The sequence below is a fragment of the Bufo bufo genome, chromosome 8 (genome assembly GCF_905171765.1).
Source record: "Bufo bufo chromosome 8, aBufBuf1.1, whole genome shotgun sequence".
Lineage (NCBI taxonomy): Eukaryota > Metazoa > Chordata > Amphibia > Anura > Bufonidae > Bufo > Bufo bufo.
In genome coordinates, this window is record NC_053396.1 from 34,873,457 (window position 1) to 34,899,893 (window position 26,437).

At 43.1% G+C, this 26,437-nt stretch overlaps 1 protein-coding gene across 4 annotated transcripts in view; it reads right to left on the reverse strand.

The window, feature by feature from the left end:
• The window catches only part of NEK6 (NIMA related kinase 6), a 206,017-nt gene that overhangs the window by 44,634 nt on the left and 134,946 nt on the right, over positions 1 to 26,437 (reverse strand). For all 4 annotated transcript variants that reach the window (XM_040404903.1, XM_040404905.1, XM_040404902.1 and 1 more), the window contains 4 exons: positions 22,062 to 22,124; positions 11,358 to 11,468; positions 7,523 to 7,631; positions 2,883 to 2,990 (listed from right to left, as the gene is read on the reverse strand). In XM_040404903.1, the coding sequence (XP_040260837.1) occupies positions 2,883 to 2,990; positions 7,523 to 7,631; positions 11,358 to 11,468; positions 22,062 to 22,124 (391 nt within the window). The remainder of the gene's footprint in view (positions 1 to 2,882; positions 2,991 to 7,522; positions 7,632 to 11,357; positions 11,469 to 22,061; positions 22,125 to 26,437) is intronic.

Genomic DNA, 26,437 nt, shown 5'->3' on the forward strand with positions numbered 1-26,437 from the left:
AAGGAAACAAGTCTGCAAATCATCATAGTATCTTCTTGTGTGTCAATGCAAACCTATTTATTTCCATGGTAACAGACTACAAACAAATACTGTGTAGTCTGACCCTGCTGATATAATCCACTCCATCTGTAGCACTGCAGACAACACAATGGATACAATATAAAACAAATTGTAAAATACAATAAAGAGATACATTCATAAGGAAATAAAGTGAACTTGTCCCCTGATAAACCCTCATCCACTGTAACGGGGAAAACGTGTCTGAACAGCAGCACTGGCAAATCAGTATTATGCATTTAGAAGGAGCCAACTTTGGGTTAATACAGGGACCAGCAACCTCTGGCACTCCATCTGCTGTGAAACTACAACTCCCAGCACGCACATTTACTCAAGTTGTTCTTGTAACTCCCACAGAAGTTAAAGGAGGATTCTGGGAGTTGTAGTTTCTGAACAGCCGAAGTGCCGGAGGTGCCTGATTTAAAGAGGACCTTTCATGGGTTTGTAGTAAGCAAGATAAATAACTGTACCTGCAGGGTGCCCCCTTGCTGATGCTGCCACCCTGCCTGTTTTTTAAAATAGCGCTCCTGCGCTCAGTATGCTAATACTGAGTATCGGAGCAATGGGGAGGAGATGCAGTCTCTCTGTGGGCGTCTTCTTCTCCCCTGGCTGTAGAACTGTCCAATCGCAGCGCAGAGCGTCACAGGAGAAAAAAACCTCCCTGGCTGTGACGCTCTGCGCTACGACTGGAAAGTGAAACAGCCAGGGAGAAGGAGACGCCCACAGAGAGACTGCGTCTCCTCCACATTGCTCCGATACTCAGTATTAGCATACTGAGCGCGAAATTTGCGGGGGGCCATAAAGGGGCGCAGGAGCGCTATTTTGAAAAAACAGGCAGGGTGGCAGCACAGCTGGGGGTACCCCGCAGGTACAGATATTTATCTCACTTACTACAAACCCATGAAAGGTCCTCTTTAATAGCTGTAAGTCATCACTGAGTGAGGATGCCGTTATTGGGGCAAATACCCCACAGCTTGGTAGGGGAAGATCAGGGAAAGTGTAGGGACAAAATTTACCTAACTACACTTCACTCTGAAATGGCATCCATTTGGATTTTGAAGGGATCAATGGATCACAGGAAAAGACCAGGATGACTCTCTACCAGATGTCATATAAATCTAAGTAAGGGTACGTTTGCATCTGTGGAATGCCTGATGCAGCACAAATGCCGGCTTTCGGCTGATCAAAAACCATCACATACAACGGTTTTTGTCTGGATGGAAAGTGTCCAGATCACAGCGAGACCCCATTATAGTCCATCGGGATCCGGAAGTAAATTGTAGGATCCGGCAGACTGCTCCCTGCCGGAACAGCGTGCTGGAGATGCTGCCACAGATGCAAACATATCCTTATAGACTCTTGTTAAACACTGGCATGAACTGTGGTCCTTTGAACGTTCCTTTTTGGTGTATTTGACTAAATGTTTTTGTTTTTTTTTGTATATTGTCTCCATGAAAGGAGTTGTGTCGCAAAACATTCTACGTTTTTCAAACCAGCACCTGGATCTGAATAGTTTTGCAATTGCATGTAATTGAAAACTTTGTATAGCCACTGAGTTATTCAATAAAATGCATAGCGCCACCTACTGTTTGTTCTTATTTTTTGTCCATCTCACTAAGCTGGTCGAACGCGCTCAGCTTAAATATTCATCTGCCTCCGGCCATATGTACTGTTAGAAGCTGAAGCTGTGGTAGTTACAGAGAGACAGCTGCAGCAGAAAGGACACACCCCATGAGCTGCCAGGCTGAAGATAATCTATCAGAACAATTGGAGCAGTGAATGTGGAGATCTCTGCATCCATGTGAGGTACAGGGCTGGGTCTAGCTTTGTTAGAAAGAGATTATTATGTATTATATGATGTCTGATTTTTACATTAATCATAACATAACCTTATAAGTTGTAGATTTAGGGGTCTGATCTGAGTTCTGAAATGGGGAGTCTGATCTGAGGTCTGATATAAGGTTTAGTATGGTGGTCTGATCTGAGGTCTGATATAAGGTTTAGTATGGTGGTCTGATCTGAGGTCTGATATAAGGTTTAGTATGGTGGTCTGATCTGAGGTCTGATATAAGGTTTAGTATGGTGGTCTGATCTGAGGTCTGATATAAGGTTTAGTATGGTGGTCTGATCTGAGGTCTGATATAAGGTTTAGTATGGTGGTCTGATCTGAGGTCTGATATAAGGTTTAGTATGGTGGTCTGATCTGAGGTCTGATATAAGGTTTAGTATGGTGGTCTGATCTGAGGTCTGATATAAGGTTTAGTATGGTGGTCTGATCTGAGGTCTGATATAAGGTTTAGTATGGTGGTCTGATCTGAGGTCTGATATAAGGTTTAGTATGGTGGTCTGATCTGAGGTCTGATATAAGGTTTAGTATGGTGGTCTGATCTGAGGTCTGATATAAGGTTTAGTATGGTGGTCTGATCTGAGGTCTGATATAAGGTTTAGTATGGTGGTCTGATCTGAGGTCTGATATAAGGTTTAGTATGGTGGTCTGATCTGAGGTCTGATATAAGGTTTAGTATGGTGGTCTGATCTGAGGTCTGATATAAGGTTTAGTATGGTGGTCTGATCTGAGGTCTGATTAAGACTGAGGGTCTAATTGGGGGTTTGATAAAGATTGGGGGTCTGTTAAAAAAAAAAAAATTCTTATTTTCCTATAAAGCGAAAAGTACGGTAACTGATGAGTAAGTGAGAAGCAGCAAAATTTGGGGGCTTTGCACAGATTAAGGGGAAGAAACTATTTGATGACCACTAGCTTTAGCCAGAATAATGTAAATTATACAAGATATAGAGATCAGAAAAAATAAATAAAAATACTGTACCCAAGGAATGTGCTGCTGTGGTTTTGGAGCTGAAGAACCGACCAAGCCCGAGGTCTCCTAATTTCACAGCTCCAGCAGCTGTGATAAAAACATTAGCAGGCTTTATATCTGTGGAGGAAAAAGGAGACAATCTTATGGCCTCTTGTATGTATGTACCATCCATTCTTCTTCTACTGTAGATTTACGGATCTCTAGATGGTCTAGCTCACACAGGTTTGCAATAACACTAGAATGCATGCTAATGGCAATGTTAAGCCCCGTTTCCCTTTTTTGGGGCCAGTTCTCAAACATCAATAGATTATTACCAGTCCACCATCAGCTTAGGCTACTCTCACACTAGCGGCAGCCTTCTCCGGCAGGCTGTTCCAGCGGGGGAACAGCCTGCCGGATCCATGCTGCCGCTAGTGCACTGTGCCGCCGGAGGGCCCCATTCACTATAATGGGTCCGGCCGCAGCACGGCAAACATGCCGATCGGCGGCACAGTGCCCTAGTGGCAGCACGGATCCAGCAGGCTGTTCCCCCGCCGGGACAACCTGCCGCTAGTGTGAAAGTAGCCTTATTTGGCTATGTATTTACAAGCTTCATCCTCAGACTCCAAAAACAGCAATGAACATTTCATTAATGACTACAGAACATAAAAATGGGAATATAAAGGTCCACGCTGTTTGCCTAATTTCTTAGCAAAACTTTCACTACAGTTTTGATGCTATTTTTTTAAATTTATTTTACCCACAAAAAGTCATAGATGAGAAAAAAAAAAAACATCCATCATTTAGTGAATGGCTTAAATGTAGGAGTAATGACATAATTACCATTTCAATACCCACGCCAATAATAGGAACATGTGGGTTTCAAAGAAATCTGTTTTTGAGAGGAAAACAAGATAAAAAGAATCCACAGTCTATGTCGTGTCCTCTTCTGTTGATTTGGACAATCATTTATTAGCTACATATTTCTCAAAAAGCAGAATGAAGGCAGTATGACCATCATTACACCCTTCACAGTATCCGTTATGCAAGGAACCCTTTAAATCAGAAAGCTGTACACCCATGGGTGGACAACAAAATCAACTAGTCTTCTGGCACCCACAAACATTACTGTAGGTGTGATGGGAAGACTATGGCTACCTGCAGAGGTTACGGATTATTAGTTTTTATGTGCAGTCTAGTAAGGAAAAATGCAGCCTAACACAATACCAGGAAAGTGAATGAGAGCAATCAAATCTCATCGACACTTTGCTTTTTGGACGTGTGGAAATTGACCTGTTGCAGATTTCAAAATCCTCAGCATGTCAATTCTTTGTTCGTATTTTACATTTTTTTTTTTAGGGCTCTTTCACACTTGCGTTCTTGTCTTCCGGCATAGAGTTCCGTCGTCGGGGCTCTATGCCGGAAGAATCCTGATCAGGATTATCCCAATGCATTCTGAATGGAGAGAAATCCGTTCAGGATGCATCAGGATCTCTTCAGTTCCGTAACGGAACGTTTTTTGGCCGGAGAAAATACCGCAGCATGCTGCGCTTTTTGCTCCAGCCAAAAATCCGGAACACTTGCCGCAAGGCCGGATCCGGAATTAATGCCCATTGAAAGGCATTGATCCGGATCCGGCCTTAAGCTAAACGTCGTTTCGGCGCATTGCCGCATCCGACATTTAGCTTTTTCAGAGTGGTTACCATGGCTGCCGGGACGCTAAAGTCCTGTTTGCCATGGTAAATTGTAGCGGGGAGCGGGGGAGCAGCATACTTACAATCCGTGCGGCTCCGCGGGCGCTCCAGAGTGACGTCAGGGCGCCCCAAGCACATGGATCATGTGATCACATGGATCATGTGATCACATGGATCACGTCATACATGCGCATGGGGCGTTCTGACGTCATTCTGGAGCGCCCGGGGAGCCGCACGGACTGTAAGTATACCGCTCCCCCGCTCCTACTATGGCAGCCAGGACTTTAATAGCGTCCTGGGTGCCATAGTAACACTGAAAGCATTTGGAAGACGGAGCCGTCTTCAAATGCTTTCAGTACACTTGTGTTTTTCCGGATCCGGAGTTAATTCCGGCAAGTGGAGTACACGCCGGATCCGGACAACGCAAGTGTGAAAGAGCTCTAATGCAAGGATGAAATCTGCGGAAAATCCACATCAAATCCGCACCAAAATCCACAAGTAACATGCACATGCGGATATGAAGAGGAAAACCACAGAAAGGCGCAAGGATTTTCTGTTCTAAAAGTTGCAACCGTGCGCAGGTAGACATTTTCAAAGGCTCCTATTTACGGAAAGCAAAAACAGACAGCCAGGGAAACTTCTGCCTTCTCTTCTGCATCCTGCCCAGTAAATGGCACTGCTGATTCCTCCATTGGACATGGCGATCATGTGATCACTGGTGCCACAGCATGCCAGTGCTGCTGGGTCTTAGCAGACCCAGATCAGCTCTGTCAGTGACTGAGAGATGAAGTGAAAAATTATAAAGAGTATGAATATCCCTAGAGATCCGTTATGGCCTCATGGGACACACGTTAAAAAAATACCTACCTAAATAATAAAAATAAAGAAAAACAGCACTATGAATCACACAAAACAGTACAAAAAGTATTCTGGCAGGCCATGAATTTAAAACAGGTAGGGCTACTAAAGCACCACAAGTGCAAAACTGCTAACAAAAATTGGTGCACAGGGAGATAATTACCAGGAAGCTATCAAAGTAATCAAGAAGACCAACACAGAACAGAGATGCTACTACTACTAAAATACTTTTTATTTCTTATGCTTTTGTGCTCTACAAACATGTTCCGCCAACTTTCCCAGAAGACACGTACAGCTCTATGAAGCCATATGTCCCAGTGCCCTAAACACAACACAAATCCAAAACTCTGATCGAAGCCTTTGTATTCGGCACTTCACAGCTGTGATGTGACAGCACTTTCATAACGGAATCAAAACACATCAGCCTCTGACAGTTTCATCAGGTCCAATCAGAGCCGCGCTTCAAAGGCCGGATGACATAAAACGTTCATAGAGGTAACAGGACGAGATGTCAGAGATGAAGAAATCTGGAGGAAGATTTTTCTTAACCGGATCAGTGCTAGAGACGAATGGTGATACATCAATTTACCTGAACACTAAGAGGCCACATCTCCAAAGACTTATTATACCGTTTACATTTTTACTTTATTTTTACAATATTAAAGGAATTATCCCACAAAAAATATCGTACAGTTTTCAAACCAGCACTTGGATACGAACACTTTCGTAATTGAAAGCAATTCTAAATTCAGTCTAGCCACTGAGTTATTAGATAAAATCTATCTATCTGTATAGCACTGCCTGCCGTTTGCTCTTTTTTAAATTTCTCTGTCCATCTCCCTGAGGTGGACGTACATGCTCAGTTCCATCCTGCAACTGCAACCAGCTGACAGGACACAACCCCTGAGAAATGACCAGCTTCCTGATATAAGTCTAGCAGAGCAATGGATGGGGAGATCTCTGGATCCATGTGAGGTACAGGGCTGGTTCTAGCTTTGTTAGAAAGAGGTTGTCATGTACTGTATGATGTCTGATTTTACATTAACCTTAGGATACCCTCTTTACACATTTCTATATAGCGCTACTATATTCCGCAGCGCTTTACAGACATTAACATCACACTGTCCCCAATGGGGCTCACAATCTAAGCTCCCTATCAGAATGTCTTTGGAGTTAACAAGCAAACACTATTTATGCGATTTTGCCATGACAGAGGTACCTAGAAAATGCAACAGGACGATTTCAAATTTTAATCCGCTTCTTTATCAAAGGGGTTATCTGAGGCTGGAAATGGCCACCCTTATGCCCAGGCCCCTCACACCGATTCTACTTACCTGCCTCCCCGCGCCGCTCCTGGTCCCCGCACCGCCGATGCTGCTTCTCCCTGTGCGCAGATGAAAAGATCCGGTGTCGGGGGGAAGCAGCCAAATGGCAGGCGGCGACGAGCCTCCCTAGCATCGCGGGTGACGCTAGGGAGGCTTGTCTCCGACACTGCCTGCCATTGGCTTCTCTCCCCCCCTCCCCGACACCTAATGTTTTCATCCGCTCACTGGGAGAAGTAGCAGCGGTGGTGCAGGGAACAGGGCGGCGCAGGGAGACAGGTATGTAGAATCAGTGTGAGGGGCCCAGGCATATGGGGGGCCATTTCCAGCCTCGGATAGCCCCTTTAAATCCTTGTTATATATGCCATGTAGCATAAGCATAAAAATCCATATAGGAAAAAAGTCCAAAGGTGTAAGACAAGTCCACATTACCAAATAGATATTCCACAGGGAGACATGGTGGAGATGAATTAAGCATGATCACATGTAGATGTGATGTTTCAGGGTCCCCTCAAGCCATAGACGAGGAAGCCGCAGCAGCCCCATTGCAGAGGCAGACAACTATGCTCCTTTTAAAGCTACAGACAGGATACATACAGTATTTTATATTATTAATATACTGTCTACCGAACCCACCCGAATGCAACAGTTTATGAAAAGATTTGTGCTTTTTATCTTTTTACTTTTTGATAAACAGCTTTATACAGCAGTCGTCATGAACAGGCTGCTGGATTCCTGTACAGGAGTGCAGGATTAGGTGTAGGATGAAGAAGCCGTGGATGGATGGCGAGATTACCTCTGTGCATGATCCGGCGGGAATGCATATGTTCCACGGCGCTGCACAGCTGCACAAAGTACTTCCATACTGTCCTCTCCGGTATTAATCTCTTCTGTTTCTTAAAATACTATAATGAGAACAGCAGAACAAGCAGTGTTATGAAGCTGTAGAATATCAGGCACAATCTATATATATAAAGAAAGACGTATATGTGTGTGTATGTTCCGCGATCACTCAAAAACACAAGCATCGATTTCAACGAAACTTGCTATACACATCCCATGCTACCTGGAAAGAAATCTTGTGGGGGTCACAGCTCTCTAGGACGTACCGTTCCTGAGATATTCCCAAAAAATGCATTAGCCAATACAAGCCTGCAAGTCTTTCTCTTCATATCCCAACTGCCATACACACAGTCACATGACCCTCATCAGCCCTTAGTCTCCACATACACACAGTTTTACTCCAGGTTTCCATAACAACCCAGCCATTTTTTGTTACTGCTGTAGGTCAGCTTTAGGCTAGGGCTACACGACGACAGTAAGTCGCACGACACATAGGGCACAACTACACTGCGACATTGATGTCGCGCAACAATTTTTATAATGATAGACTATGGTGTTGCACTGTGACATGCTGCGACTGCAACGCGACAGTTGCAGAAAAATCCATCTTGGATGTTTTTTTTGCAACTGTCGTGTTGCAGTCACAGTATGTCACATGTCGCAGTGCAACACCATAGCCTGTCATTATAAAAATTGTTGAGAGAAGATGTCACGTGACACGTCGTCATGCTGCCCTAGCATTAAAGGGGTGGACACTGTGGAGGTCACTTAAGGGGCAGGGACCACTATTAAAGGTGCAACTGCTGTGGAGGTCACTGTTAAGGCAGCGGGGTACTGTAGAGGTCACTGTTAAGGGGGCGGGCCCCTGAGGTCACTATCAAGGGAGTAGGGTGCTGAGAAACTCACTGTTAAAGGGGCGAGCTGCTGTGAAGATCAAAGTTAAGGGGAAGGTCTCATTTTAAAGTGGTGGGGCACTGTGGGGGGGGGGTTAGTGTTAAAGGATGGGGGCCTGTAGAGTTCACTGTTAAAGGGGCTGGGTGCTGTAGAGGTCACTGTTATGCACACAAACATTACATAAAATAGATGAAATATACCCGTGCGAAGCTGGGTCCTTCTTCTGGTGTCATATAAAAAGCAAAGGCGTAATAAAAAAAAATTAAGAAAATCATTTTAACAGAGGACAGGCAGTAAATAAGCCATTTCAGAACCAAATTCAAGATCCTTCTGAGCCTTTGGAGGTATCGTAACCCATTTCCCACACTCATCAAATCAATGCTCTGGAACTAAACAAAACCTGACAGGTGGAGACGCCGTCTTGGTGTAATGAGCATCTCTTGTCTTAATTACCTCGGATAACATATTTAGGGCCTCAGAACCATAAACTGTAGCAAACTGAATATTTGCCCAAAGCAAACTCTGATATCATTAAATATTCTGCATTATAACTGATATGGAAAAGTCTAAAATGCTCCTCTAGATATAGGTGGAATCTAGTATATGGTTCTAAAACCAGGACAAGACAAATCTCAATAGTAAGGCTGCCACAATGGCAAAGCGGTCCTGGTTATGCCTTTCTGCCAGCTTTGTATGCATTTGGCAGCTGAGTGCCTAAAAGAAAAAGGTCACGGACCACTCCTGCTGGGCAGAGACAACACACCGCACCCGACAGACGGCTACCACTGTGCTCACTTTTGACCCTACATTAATCTTTCTCAGTAGCTGAAATTGATGCCTTATCGCCGAGCTACACGTAAGTGGCTGCTCGTGTGTATCTTCTCGACTGCGGAGAAAGGCCCATCCAGAGAACTAGGGACAGGTTGGCAGCAGGGACTACGGTGGACAGTATGGGTGCTATCAACGTGGGGAGGGTCAAAACTTAGGCTGAGGCTAATTCAAAGCACTAACATGGCCTGAGCTAAAGCTTGTCTAATGTACAGTATGTGCAATAATTTAGCTACTAAACTGCTAAACCGTTACTTTAAGGACACCGCAAAATAGTCGACCAAACGTAGGAACCTGGATGTGACTGGGATGCATGAGCACTGCACAGGATATTATATGGGTGTCAAATATGGTGGTAGATCACCTCTTATTTCATTCTAGTATTTTTGGGTTAAAAAATTATTATACTTTCTATTGGTTTTCATTTAAACATTTGCAAGAGTTTTCCTTCTACAGCTTTCAGTTTCAATACATTTGCAGACTAGAAGGTTCGCTGCTTCACACTGAATCTGTCAGAAAACTGCTCTCTCAGCTGGATCTGTAGCCCTTATCTATGAACTCCTGATGGCTCATAAACACTTCTTATAGCAAAATCCTTATGAAGCTTATAAGAATTTAGCTATAATGAGTCTTGAGGAGCTGTTAGGTAAGTGTAGATATGTACTACAGCAGGGTTTAGCAACCTCCGGCACTGCAGCTGTTGTGAAACTACAGCACCCATCATGCATACATGGTTCTGCTCTTTTCAGAACTCCCATAGAAGTGAATGGAGTATGCTGGGAACTGTAGTTTTACAACAGCCGGAGTGCCAAAGGTTGCTGACCCTTGGACTACGGTGTCAGCCATCAGAGTGAGGCAAAGGGCTTGACAGCCTGCAAATGCACTCAAACTGAAAGCTGTAGAAGAAGAAAAAACTATTGAAAATTTCAATAAACACCAATTGCAAAAACAATTTAAGCCCAAAATTACAAGAATGCAATAATAAAAGAAAAACCTCCAAAGGTGTCCATAGCCTTTCATTATCCTCAAGAGTCAGCATTTACAGGTCACCGTTTTGACCGTAAAGTACAGAAATGACTACAAATTTTCAAGAAAACTGTGATGAAAAAGTGAACGGGGAAATCATTCTGAAAGGATACAAAATTAGTCACGTACTTCAGTTTTAAAGGGAAGTCTGTCAGCAGTTTTGACAATGTAAAATTGCTGACAGTGCTAGGCAGGGGCTGGTGAGAACAGGACAAACGCTGAACTTCTATTATTAGGAGTAGTGTGAATATGAACTTCTATTCTGCCAGATGCTACTCCTGCAAGTGCCCAGGAGGTAGATCTTCACTATAAAGTGCTTTCTGCATTGGGTTGTTTCACATATTAGTACCTGGCAGTGTAAGGCATGATCAGTAGATGTCCGTGCGTTCATTTATTTTTTATTTTTTTTAGATCGGCTGCTCCGTTGGGGCGCTGTGCCCCTCGTTCTCTTTTAGCGCCCTGTATTCTAATTAATAGCACTGGTACAGGGAGGAGGAGACGGCCATGTTTCTCAGGGGGCGTCTCCTTTTTCCTGGCTGGCCCAATCGCAGCGGACCACATCACATCCAGGGAGAAGGTGAGCTTTTTTATCTCCCTGGCTGTGACACACTCCAATGCGATTGGACAGCTCACAGCCAGGGAGAAGGAGACGGCCACTGAGAAACACGGCTGTCTCCTCCTCCCTGTACCGGTGCTATTAATTAGCATACAGGGCAGGTTACCAGAACGGGAAGCACAGCACCCCAACGGAGCAGCCGATCTGAAACAAATTAGTGCAGGGACATCTACTGATCATGCCCTACACTGACAGGTACTAATATTGTAATGTAAGGACCAGTGAAAGGTCCTCTTCTACCGATGCAGTTCCAAGTAGGCTTTTTTTTTCCAAAAGTGGTGGCAGTTTCCATCAGCCTTTTCACAAAAGCAGTAATAAAGCTATCCTATATTTCTAAGCACGTTATTATAGTGCTCACAAAACATATGGAAGATACTTGAAAATAAAATTTCGCATCTGCAAAATAAAGTCCTTTGGTCCTTACTTTAATCATTTGAGAAAGATCTCCAGCATCTGCCAACTCCAAAACGATGTTCAACTCATTGTCTTCAATAAATGAGTCCAGGTACTTGATTATGTTCGGGTGGTTCAATTGCTGCATGGCAAAAGACAAAGGAAAAGAAGGGCTGAAAAACTGAATCTGAGGGCAAAGAAACACAGCCTGATCGAAAAAACTTAAAGACTTCTACTTCACTGTCCATATTATTTGCATACAGCATAAAGCATAAGATCCATGATATAGCATCTAAACCCCATGAGGAAAGGCTGCTTTTCTGAAGACCCTGCTCACTACCGGCATGGATATTTCTGTTCTGCTATGGCAATGGACAGCCTGTTTCATGCGGCTGCCATTTACATCATCTAAGGTTCCGGAGGCCCTATCCTGGATGCCCATATACTGAGTTTCCAATATCTCTCAAGAGTTTGGTCATTGACCCCTGCAAACTGTCCTTGTATTCCTGGACAGGCTGTAAAAAAAATTTATGCATCTGTGATTTTTTATTTTTTTTATGAAGCTTGTGTGGGTTATTGCTGCTGATGTAAGTATTCTGAACTACTAACTTGTATTACCTATAACCTTTATGGTCATCCAATGTGTCTGAACAAACTGTCAGATTTCTCAGATTTTTGGATAACTTGTGCAGAAAAGAAAACTAGAGGCTAGATAAAACTTAAATACACAAGGTGTCCCCAACAGTGAAAAGTTTTATTTTATTGAGAAAAAACGCAAAATATGATCAAATAACACCTGTATTAACCCACACAAACCTTTTTAACTTCCCGTTCACTGCAGCAAGCTAAGCCTCATCAGGACTCGCTTCGTAAAAAAGATTTTTTTTCTTTTCATCGCAATATTCTGATTTTCATAACTTCTTTATAGTTATGTCTATGGAGATGTGTGGGGGCACATTTTTTGCGGGACGATCTGTCGTTTTTGACAATACCATTTTGGGTTGTGTATGACTCGATCACTTTTTATTCCATTTTCTTGGGAGATAAAGTGATGACAAAAATGCGAATTGCCATTTTTTTTTAAAAGATTTATGTTACACCATTCACCATATGGGCTAACTTTTTAAAAATATTTTTGTTTTCGCATGTGGCGATGCCAATAATGCTATATTTTTTTTTGTTTCTTTTTATTTTGGGGAATGGGGGTTATTTAAATTTTTAAGGTTTTTTTAATATTTTCAAAACTTTAAAAAAATATATATATTTTTTTTTACTTTTTGTTAAGTCCCCCAAGTGGACCACAACTTACAATCATCAGATGTAAATTGCTTTATTATTCTGAATAGAAATCACTTAATCACAATTCAGTGCTGCCATCTAATGGCCTGAACTGGGATATACTAACAATAAGCCTGGAAGCCTAGTACAGGCTGCGACTCATTTTTAGAACAGCGTGCTTTCCCCAATCACCGCTGGGGGAAAGCGTGCCTGAAGAGGAATCCAACGCTTTTGGTTTTTAACACTCAGATACCGTAGATGAGGGGGAACTCATTGCTGTGAGGGGAGGGGGCATGTGACATATTCTGGGGCCATGAGGGTGAAGATCTGTGTGAGGAGCTTTATGGGGTGTAAATCTGTGAGGGAGCGCCGGAATCGACAGAATGTAACTGTGTTGTTAGTACATTATTACAAGATTTGGGGCCCCACTTTTGATTTTGCCCAGGGCCACATTTTGTCTAAAACCGGACCTGGTGCCAAACCAGTTTGGTGAATTGTAAACATATAAAAGTGCTATTTGTCCGGTAAGTGGCTGCAAAAATGTATTCCTTGGTGTGTAAAAGTGCATTAACCGTCTGTTATCCCTGAGAATATAGCGTGCTGGAATTTTGTATGGCCCGCGAACGATGTTACAAATATCCAAATGGCCCTCGACAGCAAAAAGGTTTGACACCCCTGCTCTATAGGGAAGATATGCTTCACATATAAAAAACACAAAAAAATAGATTTAAAAAAAAAATAGACCTTCAAGATGGGACCTGTCAATTAACAGAAGGACGACTAAACACTTCACTTGACAAGTTATTTTCTTTTAAAGCATAGGGGACGCTGACAGACAAACCAAAGCTGCTTCTCCCCCATTATACAGATCGTAACCTTGGACCATTAAGCGGTAAAGCCGTAGACAAGGGCCCTCCACCTGCTCCACAAACTGCTGACCCTGTGTTACATTAAACGGTTTCTCGGGAACCTACTTAAAACTTACATCATTGTTACTTTTGATTTGTTGAGCTGCGCGTAAAGCTGTGCATTCAGGGTTTGTATCAGATATAATTTATAAATGCGTACACATTAGAAAGGAATGCCCTACAGGCAGTAAAACAGATACACTCGCTGCTCATTCGCAACACAATGTGACTGCTCAAACTGACTCGCCAGATTTCGAGCTGTTTGATGCTGTGATTTGAGTGTTTAAGCGGCATTTTTGCTCTCCGCAGGGATCCTGGCTTTGAGCATACTTGCAAATTTTCAAGTGTGAAATGTTTCAAAAATATATATATTCAGCAAAGCAATGCCCACAGGCCACTAAATGTCTTTCGGAGAGATTACTGCCTATAAAATATTAGGCGGATTTGGGAGATGCCATCCTGTTGTGTCAAATATATCTTAAACCAGCTGGAACATACAGATGCACATAAAGGAGGCCTGTGTTCACCCCAAGTCACGAGATAAGCTACTGGACACGCTAGCCTGTGACAATGCGCCAGTATGAGGAGTAGGTCTAGTCCATACATCACATGATCACAAAATCCAGGACTAGAATCCCCTCCGCTGTTTCCTATAATTGGTGTTCTGTAGACATTTAGACACGTGTGTTTGCCCTTTCGATGAAATGCTTATATATTTCCGATAAATCTGGATTTTTATGTATTTTTTCCTCTCTCTCTATTATCTGAAGCTCGGCGCTGGATCAGGAGAAAGCTCTAGTAAACATCTCTATTGCTAGTCTATGGCTGAGCGGATTCCCTGCTATGCGGCTTCAGGGAAAACAAGCCAACACAAACATTACAGGTCAGTTGCCACAGGGGTTTCCCTGCAGAAAAACTACATAAAATGGTTTGCCCAGTCTTTTAGGCCTATTTCACATCAGCGTTTTACTTTTCCCCGTTATTGAGATCCGGTAGAGGAACTCAATATCAGAGGAAAAAGCTTCCTTTGACAACGAATGGGGACAAAACTGAACTGAGCCGATTGCCCCAGAATGCATTCCGCTCCGCTTGGTTACGTTCCCACACCAGACAGAAAACCGCCGCAAGCGGTACCAATAACTTGCACTGTGTGTCATGCCGAACCCGTTTTCTCAGGCACAATAGAAAAACGGATCCCCCCCCCCCAATTGACTTACAATGTTTTTAATGTCGGATCCGTCGTGGCCATTTTAAAGATAATACAACCGGATTCATTCATAACGGATGCAGCCAGTTGTATTATCAAAAACGGAAGCTTTTTTGCTGATCCATGATGAAGTGTGAAAGAAACCCAAGGACACTACTGTAGTATTTTAAGGGAACAAAAAAAAATGAATACAATACTAATAATTTATTCGCTAGAAATGACAAATTTTGTACATTTTATGACATTCACTTTGTGGAATAAATAGCATGATAACTTTAGGTCAATACGATTTCAGTGATTCTAAATATATATATATATGATTTTCTTTTCGTTTTAGTATTATTGTAACATAAAAAACCCTTAAAAAAAAAAAAAAAAACAACATTTTAAACATTTCTTTGTCACATCCCAAGACTCAATATAATTTTTATTTTTGTTTCTATGGCCTTTTGATTGCTTTTTATTCTGCGTTTTGTTTTTTGTTTATTAGCAATTTCGGCATTTTGTTACTATGTTCACTGCGCTGGATAATTATATAGATTGGGTTGTTATGGATGGGGTGATCCTAAATACAGAATGTGGAGGGTATGATGTTTTTTTTTTCATTTTTTCCATTGAAAAACATTTTATGTTTCATGGAGAAATGTGTGTCTGCTGTTTATAATTTGAATATTTTTTTTCCAATAAAACTTTAACAAAAATGCTAAAGAAGCACTCCAGCAATTTTATTTGCCTATAAAGTACAGCATAGGCCACTATTAAAAAATAACTGAGGCTCTTGTGTATATCTGTTATAGTTAATGTGTTCTAAATGGTCCGTCTGCCATTTTGAATTCTTCCCCCCCCCCCCCCTCTCATATGGCATCCCAAATGCAGTCTCGTATGCAGCTCTGCAATGCACACTTATCATTATGCTCCTGGATTTGCACAGAGAGGACAGAGTCCCATCACAATGTACTTATCAGACTGAGTCCTATCTAACGGCAGCCAGTGATAGAGCTCAGTGACACTTTATTTGTAAACTGCTGAGAGCAGAGTAATGTATTCCCATGGGATGCAGCTTCAGCCTGTCTCCCCTGTTTGCTGCTTGTGATAGGTTTCTCTCTATCAGCTCTTACAAAGCAGGGGAAGCAGTGTGAAGCAGCATCTTATGGGATAAAGAGAAAATTCTGCAAGTAATAGGACCAGATATATTGGAGTTAAATTTTCTTTAATTAAGTGATGGGAGATAATTGTGAAACCACTTGCAATATAATTTTTTTTTTTTATCTCTGGAAGAAGGAAGTGATGGACTTGAATTTGGAACTGTCTCTCAAACAATCTCTAACATGTTCTTTGTGCATACAGCCTCACCCCTGCAAGACCTGATTGCCAGATATCTTAGACACTTCAAGAAAATCATAGTATAGCTTGGTAGAGGGCAACAACAACCTGAAAACTTAAACTTACAAAATGGATATGCCCCCATTGTCTTATAGGTACGGTCCCACCACTGGGACCCACACCTATATCGGGAACGGAGCACCACAAGGTGGTGGCTGGAGGACTCCGGTCCGGCCACCACCAAGTGCTCTCCCCATAGAAGTGATTGGGAGCGCACGGAGCATGACCGGCCACCGCTCCCGTTCACTACTATGGGGTCTGACGGAAATAGCCGAGCCAGAGCTCGGCTATTTTCAGCGGCCCCATAGAAAATGAATGGAGGGCGGATGCTCATGCGCAGTGCGCTCTCCACCACTTTCAGGGCTCCGTTCTCGATATAGGTGCGGGTACCAGCAGTGGGACCCACACCTATAAGACAATGGGGGCATATACTAGCGATATGCCCCCCTCGTTTGTGATGAGACAACCCCTTAAATGTCATGGTGCAGGGCGCTATCACTATGACATAACTACCACCGTCTCCTCTGAATAGCACTGAAAGACATGGGGGAGACAGAAACAGGACAAAGGAAGGGAAGTAAGACGTCAGGACCACACAGCAGAGGTACAGGAGGAAAGGATTGTGGAAATAGGACGAGACACCTAGCACTCATCCTCAAGAATTAGGTAAACCCCCTAAATTTTAGTTCTCATATTAAAACCATAAACAAACTAAAAACATCCCGGGGAGCACCGATGCATTTTGACCCTTTAAGTGGAGATCTTAGGGTCCATTTATATGGGCTGATAGAAGTGGAATGATCGTGAATGGATCAATCTTTTTTATAATATATGATGACCCATGAAATATCTGGTATCAAGGGCGAACGCTTTAAAAGCCTTTCTGATAGTAAGGCTCCATTCACACGTCCGTGAAATGGGTCTGCATCCGTTCCACAATATCCGGAACGGGTGCAGACCCATTCATTCTCAATGGGGCAGGAATGGATGCGGAGAGCACACTATGTGCCCTTCACATCCGCATTTCCAGAGCGCGGCCCCGATCTTCCGGTCCGCAGCTTCAGAAAAAAATAGAACATGTCCTATTCTTGTCCGCAAATAGGCAGTTCTATGGGGGTGCCGGCCGGGTGTATTGCGGATCCGAAATACACCATGGACATATGAATGGACCCTTACAGAGCATTTACAATCTCTGCCCCTCATAACTAAGAGACTATCTATATTGCCCTGATGAATAAGGACAAGTCTAGAAGCACCTATGCAGTGCTCCAGACTAAAAAAAATACCTAGTAGCCATTGGCTCCTGAACTGAAAATTTAGGAGCCAAACAAAATTTTTAGTCGCCAAATCGAAACCGAATCAAAATTTTGGTATCGTGACAACGCTACGCCGATCAGATCGGCGTAGGGTTGTTTTGAAACCAAAATTTTGATTCGCTTTCGTCACCATAAAAAAGTATTGCGACACTCAATACCGCGCAAAAAAAAAGGCTGCGTGCATTTCGCATTTTATGAAACATTCGGCCCATAATAGAACAGTCCTATGCTATTTTTTGGGGTGACAAGGTGACTAAAAAATGGCGAATGCTCACCGCATAGGAGATATTTTTTAATAATTTAATAGTTTGGACAGCGCTATGTAATATGTTTATTTATTTATTGTTTATATATTTTATATGTAAAATTGGGAAAGGGGGGATTTAAACTTAATATTTTAGAGTACTTTCACACTAGCGTTTTTCTTTTCCGGCATAGAGTTCCGTCACAGGGGCTCTATACCAGAAAATAACTGATCAGGCATATGCCCATGCATTCTGAATGGAGAGCAATCCGTTCAGGATGCATCAGGATGTCTTCAGTTCAGTCATTTTGACTGATCAGGCAAAAGATAAAACCGCAGCATGCTACGGTTTTATCTCTGGCAAAAAAAACTGAAGATTTGCCTTAAAGAGGACCTTTCACCGATTATGACAATGTGAACTAAGTATACAGACATGGAGAGCGGCGCCTGGGGGTCTCACTGCACTTACTATTATCCCTGGGCGCCGCTCCGTTCTCCCGCTATGCCCTCCGGTATCTTCGGTTACAAAGTTATGGTAGGCGGAGTCTGCCCTTGTTCTGCTGTAGCGCTGGCCAATCGCATTGCAGAGCTCACAGCCTGGGAGAAAATAACCTCCCAGGCTGTGAGCTCTGCGCTGCGATTGGCCAGCACTACAGCAGAACAAGGGCAGACTCCGCCTACCATAACTTAGGGACTGAAATCTCCGCCTACTATAACTTACTGAGCGAAGATACCGGAGGGCATAGCAGGAGAACGGAGCGGTGCCCGGGGATAATAGTAAGTGCAGTGAGATCCCCGGGCGCCGCTCTCCATGTCTGTATACTTAGTTCACAATGTCATAATCAGTGAAAGGTCCTCTTTAATGCCGGATCCAGCATTTTTCCCCATAGGAATGTATTAGTGCCGGATCTGGCATTCAAAATACCGGAATGCACCCGCACTAAATCCGGACCCATTCACTTCTATGGGGCTGTGCACATGAGCGGTGATTTTCACACATCACTTGTTCGTTGCATGAAAATCGCAGCATGCTCTATGTTGTGCGATTTTCACGCAACGCAGGCCCCATAGAAGTTAATGGGGCTGCGTGAAAATCGCAAGCAAGTGCGGATGCAGTGCGATTTTCACGCATGGTTGCTAGGAAGAAAGTCTATTCACTGTATTATTTTCCCTTATAACATGGTCCCCCCTCCCTCAATATAATAAACATTGGTGGCGCAGTGCGCCCCCCTCAATATAATAAACATTGGTGGCGCAGTGGGCAGTGCCAATGAGGGTTAAATATTAAAAAAATAATTAACTCACCTCCTCCAATTGATCGTCTCCTGTTCTTTCTTCAGGACCTGTCAAAGGACCTGTGGTGACATCACTGTGCTCATCACGTGATACATCACGTGATACATCACATGATCCATCACCATGGTAATGGACCATGTGATGAGCTCAGTGACGTCACCACAGATCCTGAAGAAAGAACAGGAGACCGGCAGCTACGCGATCAACTGGAGGAGGTGAGTTAATTTTTTTTATTATTTTTTAACCCTCATTGGCACTTCCCACTGTGCCACCAATGTTTATTATACTTGGGGGGGGGGGGGGGGGGGGGGGGGGCGCACTGTGCCACCAATGTTTCTTATACAAATACAGGAGGCGGGTGCTGGAATCAAATAGCCGACACCCGACCTTTGTGACAGGGAGCTGCGATCAGCGACAGTTAACCCCTCAGGTACCGCACCTGAAGGGTTAACTCAACTGCAGCTGATCACAGCTCCCTGTCACAAAGGTCGGGTGCCGGCTATTTGATTCCAGCACCCGCCTCCTGTATTTGAATTACAGGTCAGTTTTCTTCATTGGTCGCACAGTGGCCACAGCCCCTCCTCCTCCTCCTGTCTCCTCTTATTGGCGAAGGTGGCGGCAGCAGCAGCACAGGGGGGACGGAGAGACTCCTCCACTGCGCTGCTGAGAACGATCATCTCCTGTGCCCCGCCGCTGTATTGAGCAGAGCTGCGGCGGTGGGTCTAGTCGCAAATGGCGACAAGACTAAAAATTCTTGTCGCCATTTGTAAATTCTAAGTCGCATTGGCGACCATTTTGGTCGCCATCTGGAGCCCTGCTATGGTACGCTTTGTGACCTATGCAGAGGTCAGGAGGGAGTAGATAAGCTGTGATATCGCCCATTGTGAATGGTGGATCCTGTCTCATGTATCCAGAGAGGATAGCAGTCATAACAAGATAACTACTGTAAACTTACCTGTACAGAACAGGAAGTCTCAACATATTAAGCGTAGTGGTCATTATGAAAACTGAACGAATATATATATATATATATATATATATATATATATATATATATATATAGATAGATAGATAGATAGAGAGAGAGGAACATGGAAAATTCAAAAGAAAATCACCCCAAAAAATAAAAAAATAAAAAAATTGTTTAACATAAAAACATCATTTAAACTATTGGTCATTTTCTGTCATTGCTGACAACTGTATGAATACAGGGAGTGCAGAATTATTAGGCAAGTTGTATTTTTGAGGATTAATTTTATTATTGAACAACAACCATGTTCTCAATGAACCCAAAAAACTAATTAATATCAAAGCTGAATATTTTTGGAAGTAGTTTTTAGTTTGTTTTTAGTTTTAGCTATTTTAGGGGGATATCTGTGTGTGCAGGTGACTATTACTGTGCATAATTATTAGGCAACTTAACAAAAAACAAATATATACCCATTTCAATTATTTATTTTTACCAGTGAAACCAATATAACATCTCAACATTCACAAATATACATTTCTGACATTCAAAAACAAAACAAAAACAAATCAGTGACCAATATAGCCACCTTTCTTTGCAAGGACACTCAAAAGCCTGCCATCCATGGATTCTGTCAGTGTTTTGATCTGTTCACCATCAACAAGGCGTGCAGCAGCAACCACAGCCTCCCAGACACTGTTCAGAGAGGTGTACTGTTTTCCCTCCTTGTAAATCTCACATTTGATGATGGACCACAGGTTCTCAATGGGGTTCAGATCAGGTGAACAAGGAGGCCATGTCATTAGATTTTCTTCTTTTATACCCTTTCTTGCCAGCCACGCTGTGGAGTACTTGGACGCGTGTGATGGAGCATTGTCCTGCATGAAAATCATGTTTTTCTTGAAGGATGCAGACTTCTAACTGGCAGTAGGACTGGGAGTTGAGCTTGACTCCATCCTCAACCCGAAAAGGCCCCACAAGCTCATCTTTGATGATACCAGCCCAAACCAGTACTCCACCTCCACCTTGCTGGCGTCTGAGTCGGATTGGAGCTCTCTGCCCTTTACCAATCCAGCCACGGGCCCATCCATCTGGCCCATCAAGACTCACTCTCATTTCATCAGTCCATAAAACCTTAGAAAAATCAGTCTTGAGATATTTCTTGGCCCAGTCTTGACGTTTCAGCTTGTGTGTCTTGTTCAGTGGTGGTCGTCTTTCAGCCTTTCTTACCTTGGCCATGTCTCTGAGTATTGCACACCTTGTGCTTTTGGGCACTCCAGTGATGTTGCAGCTCTGAAATATGGCCAAACTGGTGGCAAGTGGCATCTTGGCAGCTGCACGCTTGACTTTTCTCAGTTCATGGGCAGTTATTTTGCGCCTTGGTTTTTCCACACGCTTCTTGCGACCCTGTTGACTATTTTGAATGAAACGCTTGATTGTTCGATGATCACGCTTCAGAAGCTTTGCAATTTTAAGAGTGCTGCATCCCTCTGCAAGATATCTCATTATTTTTGACTTTTCTGAGCCTGTCAAGTCCTTCTTTTGACCCATTTTGCCAAAGGAAAGGAAGTTGCCTAATAATTATGCACACCTAATATAAGGTGTTGATGTCATTAGACCACACCCCTTCTCATTACAGAGATGCACATCACCTAATATGCTTAATTGGTAGTAGGCTTTCGAGCCTATACAGCTTGGAGTAAGACAACATGCATAAAGAGGATGATGTGGTCAAAATACTCATTTGCCTAATAATTCTGCACGCAGTGTAGGTCAGCATCCATCCCGCAATTTAGCAAAAGATGCAGACAGCACATTGTGTGCTATCAGCATCCATAGTTCCGTTCCGCGTCCCCGCAATAAAGATAGAGCATGTCCTATTCTGGTCGCAATTGCGGACAAGAATAGGCATTTCTATTATAGTTCAGCAAATTGCGGAACGCACGCAGGCTGGTGTCCATGTTTTGCGGATCTGCAATTTGCGGACCTCAAAATATTACAGTCGTCTAAATGAGCCCTAAAACATATTACAGTATTCTGAATATCTAGGTTAGACACTACCATCAGAAGGCAAAAATAAGTATGTTAGTACATTAAAAATAAATTTATGGTATATAAAATATCTGTCAATCTTACCTTTAGCAGGTCGATTTCCTTAATGCAGTCTTGCCTGGCTTTGGCATCCATCATTTCAAATATCTGTAAATGACAGACAAGGTGGTTCAACTGAATTAAGTATCCAGCACACAGTTTAATAGTGAAGAGAAACCGGCTATTGAGAGGAGATCAAATTAATGGAAATTAGAAGAAATTCTTCATAGAGTCCGGTTCCAGAAAAAAAAAAAAAAATGGAGAAAGATCGGTCTCATTCGGAATAGATTTTGCAGAGCACTAGTTTGCTGGGAAGGCACTGGCTGCCTCAATAACTTTTCAGACAATGTGTCATGGTCAATACTGCACAATGGTCTGCCACTCGTGGTGGAATTCAATTTTTGGCTACAGTTCTCGCTTAAAGTAGTCGTAAGAGATTAGTAAAAAAGGATCTGCATTTTAACCAGTGAATTCTGCCACTCCTGTTTTGTCTGGTATTGGAGCTCATCGCCAACTGTGCAATTGGGTTTGAGGTGCTGTTCCAGATGCAACCCAAGGGTGGTGCTGTTTCTCGATAAAAGAAAATCTCTATTTGCTAATCTCAGGCAACCCCATTTAAAGAGCTGAACCCGGACATATCCCCTTCTTCATCCACTCAGCTTCCGCCTAGCAGTGAGCCCGGTGACGTCACTGGTACTAATGGGCGGGCTTTAGTGCTGCCCTAGCCTGTAAAACGACTAGGGCACAGTTAAAGCCTGCCCATTAGTGTAGGTGACATCACCGGGAACACTGCTAGGACTTGGCCATTTTTTGCAAATCTGACCAGTGTCACTTTAAGTGCTGATAACTTTAAAACGCTTCGACTTATCCAGGCCGTTCTGAGATTGTTTTTTCGCCACATATTGTACTTCATGACACTGGTAAAATGAAGTAAATTTTTATTTATAAAAAAATACCAAATTTACCAAAAATTTGTAAAAAATTGCAAATTTCCAAGTTTCAATTTCTCTACTTCTATAATACATAGTAATACCTCCAAAAATAGTTATTACTTTACATTCCCCATATTTCTACTTCATGTTTGGATCATTTTGGGAATGATATTTTATTTTTTGGGGATGTTACAAGGCTTAGAAGTTTAGAAGCAAATTTTCAAAAACCCAATTTTTAGGGACCAGTTCAAGTCTGAAGTCACTTTGCGAGGCTTACATAATAGAAACCACCCAAAAATGACCCCATTCTATAAACTACACCCTTCAAGGTATTCAAAACTGATTTCACAAACTTTGTTAACCCTTTAGGTGTTCCACAAGAATTAATGGAAAATAGAGATACAATTTCAAAATTTCACTTTTTTGGCAGATTTTCCATTTTAATAAATTTTTTCCAGTTACAAAGCAAGGGTTAACAGCCAAACCAAACTCAATATTTATGGCCCTGATTCTGTAGTTTATAGAAACACCCCATATGTGGTCGTAAACCGCTGTACGGGCACACGGCAGGGCGCAGAAGGAAAGGAATGCCATACGGTTTTTGGAAGGCAGGTTTTGCTGGACTGTTTTTTTTACACCATGTCCCATTTGAAGCCCCCCTGATGCACCCCTAGAGTAGAAACTCCATAAAAGTGACCCCATCTAAGAAACAACGGGATAGGGTGGCAGCATTGTTGGTACTAGTTTAGGGTACATATGATTTTTGGTTGCTCTATATTACACTTTTTGTGAGGCAAGGTAACAAGAAATAGCTGTTTTGGCACCGTTTTTATTTTTTGTTATTTACAAAATTCATCTGACAGGTTAGATCATGTGATATTTTTATAGACCAGGTTGTCACGGACGCTGCGATACCTAATATGTATACTTTTTTTTTATTTATGTAAGTTTTACACAATGATCTCATTTTTGAAGCCAAAAAAAATCATGTTTTAGTGTTTCCATAGTTTGAGAGCCATAATTTTTTCAGTTTTTGGGCGATTACCTTGGCTAGGGTATGATTTCTGTGGGATGACTGTTTTATTGGCACTATTTTGGGGTGCGTGTGACTTTTTGATCGCTTGCTATTACACTTTTTGTGATGTAAGGTGACAAAAAATTGCTTTTTTTTAGCACAGTTTTTATTTTTTATGGTGTTCATCTGAGGGGTTAGGTCATGTGATATTTTTATAGAGCCGGTCTATACGGGCGCGGCGATACCTAATATGTATACTTTTTTTTTAATGTAAGTTTTACACAATAACAGCTTTTTTAAAACCAAAAAAATGATGTTTCAGTGTCTCCATATTCTGAGCCATAGTTTTTTTTTATTTTTTGGGCGATTGTCTCAGGTAGGGGCTCATTTTTTGCGGGATGAGGTGACGGTTAGATTGGTACTAGTTTGGTGGGCAAACGCCTTTATGATCGCTTGCTGTTGCACTTTTTGTGATGTTAGGTGACAAAAAAATGGTTTAGGCTACTTTCACACTTGCGTTCGGAGCGGATCCCTCTGGTATCTGCACAGACAGATCCGCACCTATAATGCAAACGATGGTATCTGTTCAGAACGGATCCGTCTGCATTATATTTCAGAAAAAAATCTAAGTTTAATTGTTAGTCAGACAGATCCATCCTGACTTTGCATTGAAAGTCAATGGGGGACGGATGCGTTTGAAATTGCACCATATTGTGTCAACGTCAAACGGATCCGTCCCCATTGACTTACATTGTAAGTCTGGACGGATCAGTTTGGCTCCGCACGGCCAGGCGGACACCCGAACGCTGCAAGCTGTGTTCGGGTGTCCGCCTCCTGAGCGGATTGGAGGCGGAACAGAGCCAAACTGATGCATTCTGAGCGGATCCTTATCCACTCAGAATGCATTGGAGCTGTACGGATCAGTTTGGGGCCGCTTGTGAGAGCCTTCAAACGGAACTCACAAGCGGAACCCCGAACGCAACTGTTAGCACAGTTTTTATTTTTTACGGTGTTCATCTGAGGGGTTAGGTCATGTGATATGTTTATAGAGCCGGTCGATACGGATACGGCGATGCCTAATATGTATACTTTTTTTTTTTCCCAATTTTTTACCAATTTTTTTTTTTTTACTTTATTAGGGGGAAAATGACGTTTTTGTTTATTTTTATTTGAAACTTAATTTTTTGGGGCGAAAACTTTATTTTTAAAACTTTTTTTTCCCACTTAATTTTTTGTCCCACTTTAAGACTTGAACTTTTGAGGGTCTAATCCCCTTTACAATGCATTCCAATACTTCTGTATTGGAATGCATTGGCTGTATGAGTAAGGCCTCATGCACACGACCGTTTTTTCTTACGGTCCGCAAAAACAGGGTTCGTTGGTCCGTGACCGTTTTCTCGTCCGTGGGTCTAATTTGATTTTTGGAGGATCCACGGACATGAAAAAAAAGTCGTTTTGGTGTCCGCCAGGCCGTGCGGAGCCAAACGGATCCGTCCTGAATTACAATGCAAGTCAATGGGGACGGATCCGTTTGACGTTGACACAATATGGTGCAATTGCAAACGGATCCGTCCCCCATTGACTTTCAATGTAAAGTCCGGAGTTAATCTACCATAGGATCAGAGTTTTCTCCAATCCGATGGTATATTTTAACTTGAAGCGTCCCCATCACCATGGGAACGCCTCTATGTTATAATATACTGTCGGATATGAGTTAGATCGTGAAACTCAAATCCGACAGTATATTCTAACACAGAGGCGTTCCCATGGTGATGGGGACGCTTCAGGTTAGAATATACTAAAAGAACTGTGTACATGACTGCCCCCTGCTGCCTGGCAGGTGCTGCCAGGCAGCAGGGGGCAGACCCCCCACCCCCTGTTTTTAACTCATTGGTGGCCAGTGCAGCCGCCCCCCCCCCCCCCTCCCCCTGTAGTTAACTCTTTGTTGTCCAGTGTGGCCGGCCCTCCTCCCTCCCCTGTAGTTAACTCATTGGTGGCCAGTTGGCCCCCCTCCCTCCCCTGTAGTTAACTCTTTGTTGTCCAGTGCGGCCCCCCCCCCCCCCCCTCCCTCCCCTGTAGTTAACTCTTTGTTGTCCAGTGCGGCCGGCCCCCCCCCCTCCCTCCCCTGTAGTTAACTCGTTGGTGGCCAGTGGGCCCTCCCTCCCCCTCCTAATTAAAATCTCCCCCCCCCTATCATTGGTGGCAGCGGAGAGTACCGATCGGAGTCCCAGTTTAATTGCTGGGGCTCCGATCGGTAACCATGGCAACCAGGACGCTACTGCAGTCCCGGTTGCCATGGTTACTTAGCAATTTGTAGAAGCATTATACTTACCTGCGATGTCTGTGTCCGGCCGGGAGCTCCTCCTACTGGTAAGTGACAGGTCTGTGCGGCGCATTGCTTAATGATCTGTCACTTACCAGTAGGAGGAGCTCCTGGCCGGACACAGACATCACAGCTCGCAGGTAAGTATAAT